Source organism: Myxocyprinus asiaticus, chromosome 11 (genome assembly GCF_019703515.2).
Source record: "Myxocyprinus asiaticus isolate MX2 ecotype Aquarium Trade chromosome 11, UBuf_Myxa_2, whole genome shotgun sequence".
NCBI lineage: Eukaryota > Metazoa > Chordata > Actinopteri > Cypriniformes > Catostomidae > Myxocyprinus > Myxocyprinus asiaticus.
This window is the reverse complement of record NC_059354.1, coordinates 51,232,491-51,253,370: the sequence shown is the minus strand read 5'-3', so window position 1 is coordinate 51,253,370 and position 20,880 is coordinate 51,232,491. Positions and strand designations below refer to the sequence as shown.

At 35.6% G+C, this 20,880-nt stretch overlaps 2 protein-coding genes across 3 annotated transcripts in view; both read right to left on the bottom strand.

Annotated features, from left to right (window-relative positions):
• Positions 1 to 20,746, bottom strand: part of LOC127448269 (septin-8-like) — a 32,124-nt gene extending 11,378 nt beyond the window's left edge. Inside the window, exons 1-5 of the mRNA XM_051710679.1 lie at positions 20,607 to 20,746; positions 8,659 to 8,773; positions 8,287 to 8,482; positions 7,843 to 8,029; positions 1,107 to 1,268 (exon numbers count right to left, since the gene is read on the bottom strand). Coding sequence (XP_051566639.1) covers positions 1,107 to 1,268; positions 7,843 to 8,029; positions 8,287 to 8,482; positions 8,659 to 8,773; positions 20,607 to 20,636 — 690 coding nt within the window. The 5' untranslated portion in view covers positions 20,637 to 20,746. The remainder of the gene's footprint in view (positions 1 to 1,106; positions 1,269 to 7,842; positions 8,030 to 8,286; positions 8,483 to 8,658; positions 8,774 to 20,606) is intronic.
• The window catches only part of LOC127448282 (uncharacterized), a 384,406-nt gene that overhangs the window by 201,636 nt on the left and 161,890 nt on the right, over positions 1 to 20,880 (bottom strand). The window lies entirely within an intron of this gene.

Genomic DNA, 20,880 nt, shown 5'->3' with positions numbered 1-20,880 from the left:
CCTGCCACACTGCACACATTGTTCGGGAATGGTTTGAGGAACATGATGAAGAGTTCAAGGTGTTGATCTGGCCTCCAAATTCCCCAGATCTCAATCCAATTGAGCATCTGTGGGATGTGCTGGACCATCGAGTCCAATCTCGTCTCTCGTCTCACCCACCCACACACACACAAACACACCGTACATGCTTCCACAGCAAAATAACCATATAAACAAAGACATTGTTTGACGTTCTTAACCGATTTACTTTAACCAATGTCTATAATATTCTACATTTATTTCAGTTTCGGTTAAAATGAGCCCTCGCGCTCCCTCGTCGCACACACACACACACACACACACAGAGAGAGAGACTCGTGTCGCAACCAACAAATAGAGCCGCACCCCCAGCGACCTGATCAATACATGAGTTTCTATTATCCGAAATAACTTTTAATATGTGAAACTTTTTATGTTTCAATGTATTTTGCCCTAATCAGCAGGGGCGGACTGGCCATCGGGAGCACCGGGCCTTTTCCTGGTGGGCCGCTGGGTAATTTGGGACAAACTTTTAAAGTGCACATCAACATGACAGTGTGTAAAGGAATCTTTATGTCATTTGTGAGCTGCAGATGAGGTTTGTGTGCAGAACAGAGACTAATTTATTGTTTGGCTTCAGAACACATGCAATATAGCGCATATGAACTTCTATAATAATTAGTGTTTTAATGATGGTGTCTGTTGGCCTTTTGGCAGTTCCACAAAAAACAACAGCGTATGGGTTTGGAACGACAAGAGGGTGATTAAATAATGACAGAATTTTCATTTTTGGATGAACTATCGCTTTTAAGTCAACATGTAATCAAAATTGACCCCATTTACTTTATAAAAACACATGTTCCTGATCTTATTGTGAGCAGTTCATTTGTTTACATTATTCCCCAGAAAAATTGTCTTCATAATCTTTTATCAAAATGTAACAACTTGCTACCTTATTACACAATCCAATCAATTGGAAAACCCAAGCATAAAAGTTTCTCGTTTAATATCCCTATGAAATACAGCACATTACAGATGTAAAATGGGTCGTTTGGAAAGTTGATTTGAGTGTCTCATTCAGAACTCACATTCATTGCCGTGTTGATCTTCGCCACCGTTTCATCATCGATTGGAAACTGGTAAATCTGCACGCCGTTGCTGACGAGTTCGCTCATAATCTTGATCTTGAATCTGTGTAACTCGCTCTTGGAGATGGTGTCGGCTTTAGCGATGACGGGAATGATGTTGACCTGCGGAGCACAGAAGCAGAACACACTCAATGAAACAGAATAACAGTGGCGTTTCTCAGCACTGAGAGTAAATATAGAGAAACCACAGGCTGGGTTTTTAGTCAGCAGCCACGTTGGGCATGAAGGAACAAAACATTTCAAACATTCCTTGTGCGTTACAGAGAGCAACGAGATGTCTGCTCATTCTAGCAGTGAAATCAGATTCAGTTCAGTCGGCAAACTAACAGCATCTCAATGGAAACATACCGAGACAATCCAATTTATCTGCATATTATTTTATATCATATGTCATGCTTTACGACATGAAACAGATTTGATACCAATTTGATACTGATATTTTGCCACTTGCCTTATTTAGTCATCATATCACTGTTGTTATGCTTTAAAAAATGTACAAAAGCTATTTTATTGTTCTAACAATAAATAATTTCCATTGAATATGGATTAGATTTGTGGCAGTTCTAAACAACAGAACGTAGATATTTCACATATGATAGAACATTTTAAATTCATATTAAGCATATTCCACAAACAACATGACATTTACTTTTTCAAAAATAATTTATTTTGGCAGTTGTTTCTTTATATAACACATAAAAATTCACTCAATTATTCCACATGATTATTTATAAATGAATTGTTTGTTCATATCAGCGTTTTAATGCTTATGACTGATATGCCGGTAGTTTTAATTTGGTCAATAATTGGCCAATAGGGGGGCCTGGGGAGCTCAGCGAGTATTGACGCTGGCTACCAACCCTGGAGTCGCGAGTTCGAATCCAGGACGTGCTGAGAGACTCCAGTCAGGTCTCCTAAGCAACCAAATTGGCCCGGTTGCTAGGGAGGGTAGTGTCACATGGGGTAACCTCCTCGTGGTCACTATAATGTGGTTCTCTCTCTCGGTGGGGCGCGTGGTGAGTTGAGTGTGGATGCCGCGGAGAATAGCGTGAAGCCTCCACACGCGCTATGTCTCCATGGTAACGCGCTCAACATGCCACGTGATAAGATGCGCGGATTGATGGTCTCAGACACGGAGGCAACTGAGATTCATCCTCCACCACCCGGATTGAGGCGAGTCACTACGCCACCACGAGGACTTAAGAGCGCATTGGGAATTGGGTAGAAAAATCATAAAAATAAATAAATAAAAATAAAATAATAATTGGCCAATAAATCGGTGCATCCCTATTTCTTACCGTTACTTACTACTACAGTGGGTTTGTCGAAATAGTAAAACAAACTGCATTATTTTTAAGCCTTTTGACAATATTCAATATGCAGTAAATAAATATTTATACTGTATACTTGCTCTGTAATGGCTTAAAAGGGTTTTAAAATATGAAACATGCCACACAGGGACTTCTGAGAACATTTTTAAGTAATAATGCCAATGAATTAGACTTATAACATTTTAACTAAACAACAACAACATTTTTGCTACCAGTACATAAAGGAATATTCCAGATTCAACACAGTAAAATCAATTTGTGGCATAATGTTGATTACCACAAAAATAAATTTCCACTCGTCCCTCCTTTTCTTTAAAAAAAAAGCACAAATCTGTGTTCTAGTGAGGCGTTTTCTGTGCTGATTTTTAGGAAATCTCTGCAGAAGGGTTTTAAACATAGCAAAAATGACCTGAAATGGACCTGAGAGTCGTAAACTCCTCTTGGTAGCTAAAAGCATCATGAAACAGGCCTAAATATTTCAAACAAACATGCAAGGGATGGGAAATGCGTATAACTATTATGAATGAAAGATGTCTGCATATTTCTGCAGAAATGCAGAGTTTTCAGCAAAAGTTTTGCGTGTGCAGGTTCTCGCTCTCGCCGGGGCGCGTGGTGAGATGTGCGTGGATGCCATGGTGAATAGTATGAGCCTCAACACGCGCCAAGTCTCTGCTACGATGCGCTCAGCAAGCCACGTGTTAAGATGCGCAGGCTGACTGTCTCAGAAACAGAGGCAACTGAGGTTCATCCTCTGCCACCCGGACTGAGGACCAACTGCACCACTGGGACTCTAGTGACTCAAGTTAAAGTAGCTCATGAGAAGACGACTTAAGTAAAAGTATTAAAGTAACATATATTAAATTTACTTAAGTATCAAAAGTACAAGTAAACTGCATAAATTACGGAACAGTTCATTAAACCCATGGCAACTTATTTGATTGGTGGTGCTCATTATTTACTCACCCTCATGCCATCCCAGATGTGTATGACTTTAATCTGAAGAACACACAAAGATTTTTAGGAGAATATTTCAGCTCTGTAGGTCCATACAACGCAAGTGAACGGTGGCCAGACATTTCAAGCTACAGAAAGCACATTAAGGGAGCATAAAGTTATCCATACTACTACAGTGGTTAAATCCATGTCCTCTGAAGCAATTCAGTTGGTTTTGGGTGAGAACAAACCAAATTGTAGCTCATTTTCACTGTATATCTTGCCATTGCAATCTCTAGGCACGATCATGATTTCAAGCTTGATTTCACTTTCTAGTCCTTGACGCATGCACAGAGACCTAGATGGCACTATAGGGAGTGTAATCGAGCTTGAAATCCTGATCGCCAAGGAGACTGCTAATGTCAAGATTTATTGTCGAAAAAGGAGTTATATTTTGGTCTATTCTCACCCAAAACTAATTGGATCCGTTCAGAAGACATTGGTGAAACCACTGGAGTCTCATGGATTACTCTTATGCTGCATTTATGTGCTTTTTGGAGCTTCAAAGGTCTGGCCACCATTCACATGCATTGAACTGACCTACATAACAGCGATATCCTTCTGAAAATCTTTTTTTGTTTGTGTTCTGCAGAAAGTCATACACATCTTGGTGAGAAAATTATGAGACAATTTTCATTTTTAAAATGAACTATCCCTTTAATGGCGCATTCAAGTCACATCAGAATGATCATATTTATGGGATGAGTGTAAATGAACACCACAGTCCATACAAATTAAAACATTGAAGGAGAGAGTTGAGTCATATTAGTGACCAGAACAGAGACTTGTGGGGGTGGGCTCTTTTCATTTGGGCCAATAAGCAACCACCCAGAACACCCTGTCAACTGCATAGCAATGTGCTGAAACATAGTTAAAACAACTTAACAACAGCATAGCAACAACCTGACAACCAACCAGAGCAATGTGCAAAAAACACAGAAAACAACTTAGCAATAGAATAGCAACAACCTGACAACCACCCAGAACACCCTGGCAACTGTATAGCAATGTGCTGAAACACAGTTAAAACAACAACAGCATAGCAACAACCTGACAACCACCCAGGACACCCTGTCAACTGCAGAGCAATGTGCTGAAACACAGTTAAAACAACAACAGCATAGCAACAACCTGACAACCACCCAGGACACCCTGTCAACTGCAGAGCAATGTGCAAAAAACACAGAAAACAACTTCGCAACAGCATAGCAACAACCTGACAACCACCCAGGACACCCTGTCAACTGCAGAGCAATGTGCTGAAACACAGTTAAAACAACAACAGCATAGCAACAACCTGACAACCACCCAGAACACCCTGTCAACTGCAGAGCAATGTGCTGAAACACAGTTAAAACAACAACAGCATAGCAACAACCAGACAACCACCCAGAACACCCTGTCAACTGCAGAGCAATGTGCTGAAACACAGTTAAAACAACAACAGCATAGCAACCACCCAGGACACCCTGTCAACTGCAGAGCAATGTGCTAAAAACACAGAAAATAACTTAGCAACAGCATAGCAACAACCTGACAACCACCCAGAACACCCTGTCAACTGCAGAGCAATGTGCTGAAACACAGTTAAAACAACAACAGCATAGCAACAACCAGACAACCACCCAGAACACCCTGTCAACTGCAGAGCAATGTGCTGAAACACAGTTAAAACAACAACAACATAGCAACAACCTGACAACCACCCAGAACACCCTGGCAAGTGCAGAGCAATGTGCAAAAAACACAGAAAACAACTTAGCAACAGCATAGCAACAACCTGACAACCACCCAGAACACCCTGTCAACTGCAGAGCAATGTGCTGAAACACAGTTAAAACAACAACAGCATAGCAACAACCAGACAACCACCCAGAACACCCTGGCAAGTGCAGAGCAATGTGCAAAAAACACAGAAAACAACTTAACAACAGCACAGCAACAACCAGACAACCACCCAGAACACCCTGTCAACTGCAGAGCAATGTGCTGAAACACAGTTAAAACAACAACAGCATAGCAACAACCTGACAACCACCCAGAACACCCTGGCAAGTGCAGAGCAATGTGCAAAAAACACAGAAAACAACTTAGCAACAGCATAGTAACAACCTGGCAACCACATACTATAGCAATGCGCCAAAACACACAGCAGAGATCACCTTGACAACTGCATAGCATGCCCTAGCAACCATACAGAAAACCCTAGTTACCACATACTGTAGCATAAATGTGCTACAAAGCAAATATAACACTTTAGCAACCACCAGAAAACTAGTTTTGCTTAGGCAAAGAACATTCACATCTTCATGAAATATAAAAATAAATATTGTTGGACATTTTCATGAACGCTGGTAATCATCTCATAACACGTCTTGTTTAAATGTAAAATGTAAACGCATGTGATTGACTTTTATATGAACAGGTCTCCTGGAAAGGTGGGAGACTGAATGCACATAACTTCATTATTTAACAGCTTTCATAATGTTTAAGCCTAAACTTATCAAATTAATTAGTAAAAAAAATAAAATAAATAAATGTTAACTCACATCAGCAGTTTCTTGTCTTCCCCATGGAAACTGATGATGAACATGTAATCTGGCGCACTTCACTTGAGATTTTGATTCAGATTCGTGATTCGCAAAACGAATCATTCAGACCACTTTTTGAATCTTTTTGTTCATTTCAAAGGAATCAAACTTAAAAGATTTGACTCAAATTATTCTTTCTATGAATCATACATCACTATCGCCGATCTGCATTGTTATTTTTTGCGGTGTTCAGTCGCAAAAGTAACGAAAGGGTCTGGAGAAATTTATCTGAGTATAAGTATCAATTTTCTCCTCAAAATGTAGTGAAGTGAAAGTCCAAAGGAATATTTATACTCAAGTAAATTACTAATATTAAAAAACTGTGCTTAAGTACAGTAACAAGTATTTGTACTTCGTTACTATACATCCCTGTTAGTAAGTGATTTTTTTCACACTAAAATCATGTTAACACATATTGTTTATTGTGACAAGGAGGAGGGTGTGGCCGGGCCATAACAATGGACGCCCAGCGCTGAATCAGCCCAATTAGCGGGAGAGGGATAAAGAGGAGCCGGGGACGCCAGTTAGAGAGAGACGCACGCGGCGCTGTCTGTGTGTTTTATGTTATGTCTAAGTTCAGTTATGTAATTAAAGTTACGTTGACTGTTCTGCCGGTTCCCGCCGCCTCCTTGCCCATCGTTTAATCGTTACATTGGTCCTTGCCGCTGCCGTCCACCAGGGGATGGAGGAGTTGCTGCCGGGAGTCGGAGGAACCGCTGCCATCCACCAGGAAGGGGAGGAGCCGGTCCGTCCGCCAGGGGTCAGAGGACTCACTGCCGTCCACCAGACGACAGCAGCCTAATAAATTCCCTTGTGCTCCCAAAATAATGCCGCCAAATGTGTGTTCTTATGGAATTTGTGTTTGTATTGTGTTTTGGTAATAAAGTTAATGCTGCATAAAGAAAATTAAATAGAACTAAATTTTAAGTTCAAGGTGAAAATTGTCATTATTTTATGATTAAATCACTTTCATCTTCGTTTCTTTAATACAAAGATATTTATTACTGAACCTGCAGAGTTTTGATCACAATGCATGTTACCCGTGAAATAATCCGTAGAAATAAAGCGAATTATACTCACAGCACCTCCTGAGATGATCGGAGATCATTTGGAGCATTCTCATAGACGACATTATTCTTGCAAACAGTTTTCAGACGAATGAAATAGAGAAAAAAGAGTGAAAACTCTTTACATGCACTTGTTCCACATGACAGGCTCGTGCTGCACGCCTCTGAACAAACAGCGAATCAGACACGAGCATCGACGGCTTTTCTTTTGTCTGTTCTTAAACATATAATAAAGTGTGTTTCTTCAAGCGCGAGTCTTTGTGACTAACAGCATTTCTTGTCATGTGTCACTCCGAGACGTCTGAATGTTGCGGGTGGATGAGCAAAACAACCCGCGTATGAAATACCTGCATTTAAACGAGGAGCTTGCGAACTGGATTCAGCCTCGTCGCATTTGGCGGGTTCTAGTTTCACAACCTCAAGTCTTGTTGGAATGATCAGATTTATCAGTTCAGCACACGTAAACGCCACCACAAAGTCATGAAATGTGGAAAACTTGGGATTTTCTTTAAGCCCAGACTTTCTGAATTTAAGAATCGTGGTCGAGCAAATTGTAATTGATTATAGTAAGTTCACATCGTAATTACCATTTCCCAGGAGGACTTGAAGGCAGTATTTCATGCCCACACCGATACTGACCGTTTCATTTCAGACAAAAGCTTTGTGGAAAACAAAAGTGAGATGACAAGCTCACCTTACTGTCCAGCTTCTTCATGGTGACCAGATCTAAGGATTTGAGCGAGTGTCCAGAGGGCGCGATGAAATAGAGGCATGCGTGGATTCTGGAGTCGTGGTAGTTATGAAGAGAGCGTTTGATCTTCAACTCCTCTTGTAAGTACGATTCAAACTGAGTGTCAATGTAATCCACAACGTGCTGGTAACTGGAAAACATTCACACAGAGAGAGAGATTCAATATTTGCACAAACTTACAGAAAATACTCCCTTGTCTTCCATTGGTCGTAAAACAGGTAGCCCCACCTGAATCTCACACCATTGGTTCAGCCAATGTTATTATGTCTAGCCTATTTAGTGCCACTAGTTATGCATCAATTACACACTTTGTGTATGAATTCAGCTTGAACTCTTCAACACTGAAGAACATCAGATGTTCAAAATAACACAGACGGAACCACCAACCTCTCCTGTTTGTTCATCTGATCTCCAAATCCAACAGTATTAACCACAGTGAGCTTTAGGCGAACGTTACTCTCCTGAAGATCATACGTCTGCGCTCGCAACTTCACCTTCGGCTCAAAATGAGAAAACTCAAAATTCTCAAAATTGGTGTTGAAGAGAGTGTCCATCAAAGTTGATTTGCCGATACCAGTTTCACCTAGAGGAGAGAGAGTTAGCAGTTCATCTGCATCAGTTTAATTACTTTGAACATGCACAACATAAAGTTGCTTATTTTAATTATTCAAATCCTCTGCTGAATATCCGTCGAGTCCTTGAGCAGTCAAAATGACGAGATGCTCATCACTCGTGTTTACAGTCATACTTCATTCTTACCAATGCAGAGAATGTTGAAGCAGAACCCCTGATTAGTGGACTTGTTCACCAGTTGATCTGGTAGACTGTCAAAACCAACATGGCCTGATAAAGCCAGCGGACGGGCGTTCTTGTCCTGTGAAGAAAGAAGTGAGAACGTGACAGAGAAAATCCACCACATAAGCCCACAATTGCTCTCACACTGACAGATGGCATTTAATGCAACGGAAGCTTCTGTTGTTGAACGTTTGTCGTAGTAGATGCGCTGCAATGGTCTTTTGACCCATCTTAGTTTATTTCCAGGTTTAAATGAAAAAGAAAAAAAAGGTATACTGTATTCAACTATACATGATGAAATACAAACTTATTTACTGATTAGTCAACTTCTAAATCACAAGAATAGGATCAAATGTTCCTGAAATATTATGAATTATCAGTTCAGATAGCTTCATGGTTCATGTTTTCAAACTAATAATTAAGATGCAAATTTTCAGATTAATAAACCACATACTTGTGTTGAGATTAATAATTTAGATAAACGTATTCCGATTGAGATCGGTAATTCAGATTCATGTATTCAGGGGCGTAGATTACGGAGGGATGGGAAGAGGTAACACCCCCCCCAATAATCAAAACAAGCAAGTACAACCCCCCCATGATGAATGGAAACATGTACAATATTTACGCCATGATCGATGGAAACATGTACAATATTTACACCATGATCGATGGAAACGTGCAATATTTACACCGTGATCAATGGAAACATGTACAATATTTACTCCGTGATCAATGGAAACGTGTACAATATTTACTCCGTGATCAATGGAAACGTGTACAATATTTACACCATGATCAATGGAAACATGAACAATATTTACACCATGATCGATGGAAACATGTACAATATTTACACCATGATCGATGGAAACATGAACAATATTTACACCATGATCAATGGAAACGTGTACAATATTTACACCATGATCAATGGAAACGTGTACAATATTTACACCATGATCAATGGAAACGTGTACAATATTTACACCATGATCAATGGAAACGTGTACAATATTTACACCATGATCAATGGATACGTGTACAATATTTACACCATGATCTATGGAAACGTGTACAATATTTACGCCATGATTAATGGAAACATGTACAATATTTACGCCATGATCAATGGAAACATGAACAATATTTACACCATGATCAATGGAAACATGAACAATATTTACGCCATGATCGATGGAAACATGAACAATATTTACACCATGATCAATGGAAACATGTACAATATTTACGCCATGATCAATGGAAACATGAACAATATTTACACCATGATCAATGGAAACATGTACAATATTTACATCATGATCAATGGAAACATGTACAATATTTACATCATGATCAATGGAAACATGAACAATATTTACACCATGATCAATGGAAACATGTACAATATTTACGCCATGATCAATGGAAACATGTACAATATTTACGCCATGATCAATGGAAACATGTACAATATTTACACCATGATCGATGGAAACATGTACAATATTTACACCATGATCGATGGAAACATGAACAATATTTACGCCATGATCGATGGAAACATGTACAATATTTACGCCATGATCCATGATCGATGGAAACATGTACAATATTTACACCATGATCTATGGAAACATGTACAATATTTACGCCATGATCAATGGAAACATGTACAATATTTACGCCATGATCAATGGAAACATGTACAATATTTACGCCATGATCAATGGAAACATGTACAATATTTACACCATGATCAATGGAAACATGTACAATATTTACGCCATGATCAATGGAAACATGAACAATATTTACGCCATGATCGATGGAAACATGTACAATATTTACGCCATGATCGATGGAAACATGTACAATATTTACGCCATGATCGATGGAAACATGTACAATATTTACACCATGATCCATGATCGATGGAAACATGTACAATATTTACACCATGATCTATGGAAACATGTACAATATTTACGCCATGATCAATGGAAACATGTACAATATTTACGCCATGATCAATGGAAACATGTACAATATTTACGCCATGATCAATGGAAACATGTACAATATTTACACCATGATCGATGGAAACATGAACAATATTTACGCCATGATCCATGATCGATGGAAACATGTACAATATTTACACCATGATCGATGGAAACATGTACAATATTTACGCCATGATCCATGATCGATGGAAACATGTACAATATTTACACCATGATCCATGATCGATGGAAACATGTACAATATTTACACCATGATCAATGGAAACATGTACAATATTTACGCCATGATCGATGGAAACATGTACAATATTTACATCATGATCGATGGAAACATGTACAATATTTACACCATGATCAATGGAAACATGTACAATATTTACACCATGATCCATGATCGATGGAAACATGTACAATATTTACACCATGATCCATGATCGATGGAAACATGTACAATATTTACACCATGATCCATGATCGATGGAAACATGTACAATGTTTACACCATGATCCATGATCGATGGAAACATGTACAATGTTTACACCATGATCCATGATCGATGGAAACATGTACAATATTTACGCCATGATCGATGGAAACATGTACAATATTTACGCCATGATCGATGGAAACATGTACAATATTTACACCATGATCAATGGAAACGTGTACAATATTTACACCATGATCAATGGAAACGTGTACAATATTTACACCATGATCTATGGAAACATGTACAATATTTACGCCATGATCAATGGAAACATGTACAATATTTACACCATGATCCATGATCGATGGAAACATGTACAATATTTACACCATGATCCATGATCGATGGAAACATGTACAATATTTACGCCATGATCGATGGAAACATGTACAATATTTACACCATGATCCATGATCGATGGAAACATGTACAATGTTTACACCATGATCCATGATCGATGGAAACATGTACAATATTTACGCCATGATCGATGGAAACATGTACAATATTTACATCATGATCGATGGAAACATGTACAATATTTACACCATGATCAATGGAAACATGTACAATATTTACACCATGATCCATGATCGATGGAAACATGTACAATATTTACACCATGATCCATGATCGATGGAAACATGTACAATATTTACACCATGATCCATGATCGATGGAAACATGTACAATGTTTACACCATGATCCATGATCGATGGAAACATGTACAATATTTACGCCATGATCGATGGAAACATGTACAATATTTACGCCATGATCGATGGAAACATGTACAATATTTACATCATGATCGATGGAAACATGTACAATATTTACACCATGATCAATGGAAACATGTACAATATTTACACCATGATCAATGGAAACATGTACAATATTTACACCATGATCGATGGAAACATGTACAATATTTACACCATGATCAATGGAAACATGTACAATATTTACACCATGATCAATGGAAACATGTACAATATTTACGCCATGATCAATGGAAACATGAACAATATTTACACCATGATCGATGGAAACATGTACAATATTTACACCATGATCGATGGAAACATGAACAATATTTACGCCATGATCGATGGAAACATGTACAATATTTACGCCATGATCCATGGAAACATGTACAATATTTACACCATGATCCATGATCGATGGAAACATGTACAATATTTACACCATGATCGATGGAAACATGAACAATATTTACGCCATGATCGATGGAAACATGTACAATATTTACACCATGATCAATGGAAACATGTACAATATTTACACCATGATCCATGATCGATGGAAACATGTACAATATTTACGCCATGATCGATGGAAACATGTACAATATTTACACCATGATCCATGATTGATGGAAACATGTACAATGTTTACACCATGATCCATGATCGATGGAAACATGTACAATGTTTACACCATGATCCATGATCGATGGAAACATGTACAATGTTTACACCATGATCCATGATCGATGGAAACATGTGCAATATTTACATCATGATCAATGGAAACATGTGCAATATTTACATCATGATCAGTGGAAACATGTACAATATTTACACCATGATCAATGGAAACATGTGCAATATTTACACCATGATCAATGGAAACATGTGCAATATTTACATCATGATCAATGGAAACATGTGCAATATTTACATCATGATCAGTGGAAACTTGTACAATATTTACATCATGATCAGTGGAAACATGTACAATATTTACATCATGATAAATGGAAACGTGCAATATTTACATCATGATCAATGGAAACATGTACAATATTTACATCATGATCAATGGAAACATGTGCAATATTTACACCATGATCCATGATCGATGGAAACATGTACAATATTTACACCATGATCAATGGAAACATGTGCAATATTTACATCATGATCAATGGAAACATGTGCAATATTTACATCATGATCAGTGGAAACTTGTACAATATTTACATCATGATCAGTTGAAACATGTGCAATATTTACATCATGATCAGTGGAAACTTGTACAATATTTACATCATGATCAATGGAAACGTGCAATATTTACATCATGATCAATGGAAACATGTACAATATTTACATCATGATCAATGGAAACGTGTACAATATTTACATCATGATCAGTGGAAACATGTACAATATTTACACCATGATCAATGGAAACATGTACAATATTTACATCATGATCAGTGGAAACATGTACAATATTTACACCATGATCAATGGAAACATGTACAATATTTACATCATGATCAGTGGAAACTTGTACAATATTTACTTGTACAATATTTACATCATGATCAATGGAAACGTGCAATATTAACATCATGATCAATGGAAACATGTACAATATTTACATCATGATCAATGGAAACTTGTACAATATTTACTTGTACAATATTTACATCATGATCAGTGGAAACTTGTACAATATTTACATCATGATCAATGGAAACATGTACAATATTTACTTGTACAATATTTACATCATGATCAGTGGAAACTTGTACAATATTTACATCATGATCAATGGAAACGTGCAATATTAACATCATGATCAATGGAAACATGTACAATATTTACATCATGATCAATGGAAACTTGTACAATATTTACTTGTACAATATTTACATCATGATCAGTGGAAACTTGTACAATATTTACATCATGATCAATGGAAACATGTACAATATTTACATCATGATCAATGGAAAAATGTGCAATATTTACATCATTATCAATGGAAACTTGTACAATATTTACATCATGATCAATGGAAACTTGTACAATATTTACATCATGATCAATGGAAACATGTACAATATTTACATCATGATCAATGGAAACTTGTACAATATTTACATCATGATCAGTGGAAACATGTACAATATTTACATCATTATCAGTGGAAACTTGTACAATATTTACATCATGATCAATGGAAACTTGTACAATATTTACATCATGATCAATGGAAACATGTACAATATTTACATCATGATCAATGGAAACTTGTACAATATTTACATCATGATCAATGGAAACTTGTACAATATTTACATCATGATCAATGGAAACTTGTACAATATTTACATCATGATCAATGGAAACTTGTACAATATTTACATCATGATCAATGGAAACATGAACAATATTTACACCATGATCAATGGAAACATGAACAATATTTACACCATGATCAATGGAAACATGTACAATATTTACACCATGATCAATGGAAACATGTACAATATTTACACCATGATCAATGGAAACATGTACAATATTTACACCATGATCAATGGAAACATGAACAATATTTACACCATGATCAGTGGAAACATGTACAATATTTACACCATGATCAGTGGAAACATGTACAATATTTACATCATGATCAGTGGAAACTTGTACAATATTTACATCATGATCAATGGAAACATGTACAATATTTACACCATGATCAATGGAAACATGTACAATATTTACACCATGATCAATGGAAACATGTACAATATTTACACCATGATCAATGGAAACATGTGCAATATTTACACCATGATCAATGGAAACATGTACAATATTTACACCATGATCAATGGAAACATGTACAATATTTACACCATGATCAATGGAAACATGTACAATATTTACACCATGATCAATGGAAACATGTACAATATTTACACCATGATCAATGGAAACATGTGCAATATTTACACCATGATCAATGGAAACATGTACAATATTTACACCATGATCAGTGGAAACTTGTACAATATTTACATCATGATCAATGGAAACATGTACAATATTTACACCATGATCAATGGAAACATGTACAATATTTACATCATGATCAATGGAAACGTGCAATATTTACACCATGATCAATGGAAACGTGCAATATTTACACCATGATCAATGGAAACGTACAATATATACACCATGATCAATGGAAACGTGCAATATTTACATCATGATCAATGGAAACATGTACAATATTTACATCATGATCAGTGGAAACTTGTACAATATTTACATCATGATCAATGGAAACTTGTGCAATATTTACATCATGATCAATGGAAACGTACAATATTTACTTGTACAATATTTACATCATGATCAATGGAAACATGTACAATATTTACTTGTACAATATTTACATCATGATCAGTGGAAACATGAACAATATTTACATCATGATCAATGGAAACATGTACAATATTTACTTGTACAATATTTACATCATGATCAGTGGAAACATGAACAATATTTACATCATGATCAATGGAAACATGTACAATATTTACTTGTACAATATTTACATCATGATCAGTGGAAACATGTACAATATTTACACCATGATCAATGGAAACATGAACAATATTTACATCATGATCAATGGAAACATGAACAATATTTACATCATGATCAGTGGAAACTTGTACAATATTTACATCATGATCAATGGAAACATGTACAATATTTACATCATGATCAATGGAAACATGTACAATATTTACATCATGATCAATGGAAACATGTACAATATTTACATCATGATCAGTGGAAACATGTACAATATTTACATCATGATCAGTGGAAACATGAACAATATTTACATCATGATCAATGGAAACATGTACAATATTTACATCATGATCAGTGGAAACATGTACAATATTTATACCATGATCAATGGAAACATGTACAATATTTACATCATGATCAATGGAAACTTGTACAATATTTACATCATGATCAATGGAAACTTGTACAATATTTACATCATGATCAGTGGAAACTTGTACAATATTTACATCATGATCAGTGGAAACATGTACAATATTTACATCATGATCAATGGAAACATGTACAATATTTACATCATGATCAGTGGAAACATGTACAATATTTACATCATGATCAGTGGAAACATGTACAATATTTACATCATGATCAATGGAAACATGTACAATATTTACATCATGATCAATGGAAACTTGTACAATATTTACATCATGATCAATGGAAACTTGTGCAATATTTACATCATGATCAATGGAAACATGTACAATATTTACATCATGATCAGTGGAAACATGTACAATATTTACATCATGATCAATGGAAACGTACAATATTTACATCATGATCAGTGGAAACATGTACAATATTTACATCATGATCAATGGAAACGTGTACAATATTTACATCATGATCAATGGAAACTTGTACAATATTTACTTGTACAATATTTACATCATGATCAATGGAAACATGTACAATATTTACATCATGATCAGTGGAAACTTGTACAATATTTACATCATGATCAGTGGAAACATGTACAATATTTACATCATGATCAGTGGAAACATGTACAATATTTACATCATGATCAATGGAAACTTGTACAATATTTACACCATGATCAATGGAAACATGTACAATATTTACATCATGATCAATGGAAACATGTACAATATTTACACCATGATCAGTGGAAACATGTACAATATTTACATCATGATCAATGGAAACATGTACAATATTTACATCATGATCAATGGAAACTTGTACAATATTTACACCATGATCAATGGAAACATGTACAATATTTACATCATGATCAATGGAAACATGTACAATATTTACACCATGATCAGTGGAAACATGTGCAATATTTACTTGTACAATATTTACATCATGATCAGTGGAAACATGTACAATATTTACTTGTACAATATTTACATCATGATCAGTGGAAACATGTACAATATTTACATCATGATCAGTGGAAACATGTACAATATTTACATCATGATCAGTGGAAACATGTACAATATTTACATCATGATCAGTGGAAACATGTACAATATTTACATCATGATCAATGGAAACATGTACAATATTTACTTGTACAATATTTACATCATGATCAGTGGAAACATGTACAATATTTACATCATGATCAGTGGAAACATGTACAATATTTACATCATGATCAGTGGAAACATGTACAATATTTACATCATGATCAGTGGAAACATGTACAATATTTACATCATGATCAGTGGAAACATGTACAATATTTACACCATGATCAGTGGAAACATGTACAATATTTACATCATGATCAATGGAAACATGAACAATATTTACATCATGATCAGTGGAAACATGAACAATATTTACACCATGATCGATGGAAACGTGTACAATATTTACACCATGATCAATGGAAAGGTGCAATATTTACATCATGATCAATGGAAACATGTACAATATTTACATCATGATCAATGGAAACATGTACAATATTTACATCATGATCTATGGAAACATGTACAATATTTACACCATGATCTATGGAAACATGTACAATATTTACACCATGATCAATGGAAACATGTACAATATTTACACCATGATCAATGGAAACATGTACAATATTTACATCATGATCAGTGGAAACATGTACAATATTTACACCATGATCAATGGAAACGTGTACAATATTTACACCATGATCAATGGAAACATGTACAATATTTACATCATGATCTATGGAAACATGTACAATATTTACACCATGATCTATGGAAACATGTACAATATTTACACCATGATCAATGGAAACATGTACAATATTTACACCATGATCAATGGAAACATGTACAATATTTACATCATGATCAGTGGAAACATGTACAATATTTACACCATGATCAATGGAAACGTGTACAATATTTACACCATGATCAATGGAAACATGTACAATATTTACTTGTACAATATTTACATCATGATCAATGGAAACATGTACAATATTTACTTGTACAATATTTACATCATGATCAATGGAAACATGTACAACATTTACATCATGATCAATGGAAACATGAACAATATTTAAACCATGATCGATGGAAACATGAACAATATTTACACCATGATCGATGGAAACATGAACAATATTTACACCATGATCGATGGAAACTTGTACAATATTTACATCATGATCAATGGAAACATGTACAATATTTACATCATGATCAATGGAAACATGAACAATATTTAAACCATGATCGATGGAAACATGAACAATATTTACACCATGATCGATGGAAACATGAACAATATTTACACCATGATCGATGGAAACTTGTACAATATTTACATCATGATCAATGGAAACATGTACAATATTTACATCATGATCAATGGAAACGTGTACAATATTTACACCATGATCTATGGAAACATGTACAATATTTACATCATGATCAATGGAAACATGTACAATATTTACACCATGATCAATGGAAACATGTACAATATTTACACCATGATCAATGGAAACTTGTACAATATTTACACCATGATCGATGGAAACTTGTACAATATTTACACCATGATCGATGGAAACTTGTACAATATTTACATCATGATCGATGGAAACATGAACAATATTTACACCATGATCGATGGAAACTTGTACAATATTTACATCATGATCAATGGAAACATGTACAATATTTACATCATGATCAATGGAAACGTGTACAATATTTACACCATGATCTATGGAAACATGTACAATATTTACATCATGATCAATGGAAACATGTACAATATTTACACCATGATCAATGGAAACATGTACAATATTTACATCATGATCAATGGAAACTTGTGCAATATTTACATCATGATCAATGGAAACATGTACAATATTTACATCATGATCAATGGAAACATGTACAATATTTATACCATTAATTAATATTCTGTCATCATTTCCCCATGCTCTTCCGTGAAACTTTCGGTATTCTGTGGAACCCAAAAGATGTTAGACAGAATGTTAGAGACTGACAATCTCAGTCACCATTCCCTTTTAAAATATGGAGAAAAAAACATGCAGTGAAAGTAAATGATGATTAAGTCTAGCATTCTGCCTAACATCTCCTTATAGGAATAATTTTCCCAAAATTAAAAATTCTCTCATTATTTACTCATCCTCATGCCATCCCAGATGTGTATGACTTTCTTTCTTCTGCAGAACACAAAGATTTTTAGAAGGATATCTCAACTCTGTTGGTTCATAGAATGCAAGTTAATGGTAACCAGAACTTTGAAGCTCAGAAAGCACATAAAGGCAGCATACTGGTGACACTGGTTCAATCCATGTCTTCAGAAGAGATATAAGTGTGGGTGAGAAACTGATCAATATTTAAATCCTTTTTTACTTATAAATCTCCACTTTAACATTCTTCTACTTGTGTTTCTGGTGATTAAATTTTTTGTGCATATCGCCACCTACTGGGCAGGGAGGAGAATTAATAGTAAAAAAGGACTTTATATATTATAAAGTTATAGATATTTATCTGTTTCTCACCCACACCTATCATATTGCTTCTGAAAATCACTGGAACCATATGGATTACTTTTATGCGGCCTCTATGTGCTTTTCGGAGCTGCCAAGTAGGTGGCAATATGCATGAATAATGTGAATTGTCAAAAACAAAAGAGCGAAAGAATGTGAAAGTGAAAGTGGAGATTTATAGCAAAATATTGATCTGTTTCTCAACAACAGATCATATCACTTCTGAAGATATAGATTTCACCACTGGAGTCGTATGGATTACTTTTATGCTGCCTTTATGTGCTTTTTGGACCTTGAAAGTTCTGGCCACCATTCAACTGCATTGTGCGCATCTATAAAGCTGAAATATTCTTCTAAAAATCTTCATTTGTGTTCTGCAGAAGAAAGAAAGTCATACACATCTGGGATGGCATGAGGGTGAGTAAATGATGAGAGAACTGTATTTTTATTTTATTTTTTTTGGTGAACTGTCCCTTTAATTTGATGCATAGAAGAAAGAACTCATATGGGTTTGGAACAACATGGTGGTGAATGATGACAATTTCCATTATAACAATAATATTAATAATAGTTTTATTATTATTATTAATCATTCTGTAATGCATGTTAATGTGTATCATATACTGGAATATAGGAGAGCATACATTACATTATATGCTAAAGTAACTAGTTTTAACATTATTACTTTAACTTCTACTTGAGTAATTTTTTTTAAGTAATTGTACTTTTACTTGAGTAAAGTTTTTGGCTACTCTACCCACCTCTGACACCCGATTTGGCTTGGTTCAAGCCAAATCCACGCCCTTGAATATATTGAAATACCCGAGTTCAGATCTAGGACACTTCCAAGCACGCCAACTCACTCCCACTCTCCCAGACTTCACAGTCACTGAACCAGAAAAACACTCGGAACCTGCAATATATCATTCACATACGTACCATCTGTTGAACCACATCAAAGGATGCCATTTACGAAACGGAAAATCGCGAATATTTTAAGAAATGTCGCTTCACTCTCGGATGTAAGAAAGTGAAATGTTTCTGTGACCCCCCTTGTCTAATCATTTCCAGCTGACAAACCACTGGGAACAGCTGCTCTACCATTTCACCGTCTCTGGGAGGATTGTTGTGAATTGTAATAGACAAAACAAGGCCACTTTAAATGTGGAATATTTTAATGCCCATTTTCTTACGAATATACGTATTATAAAAT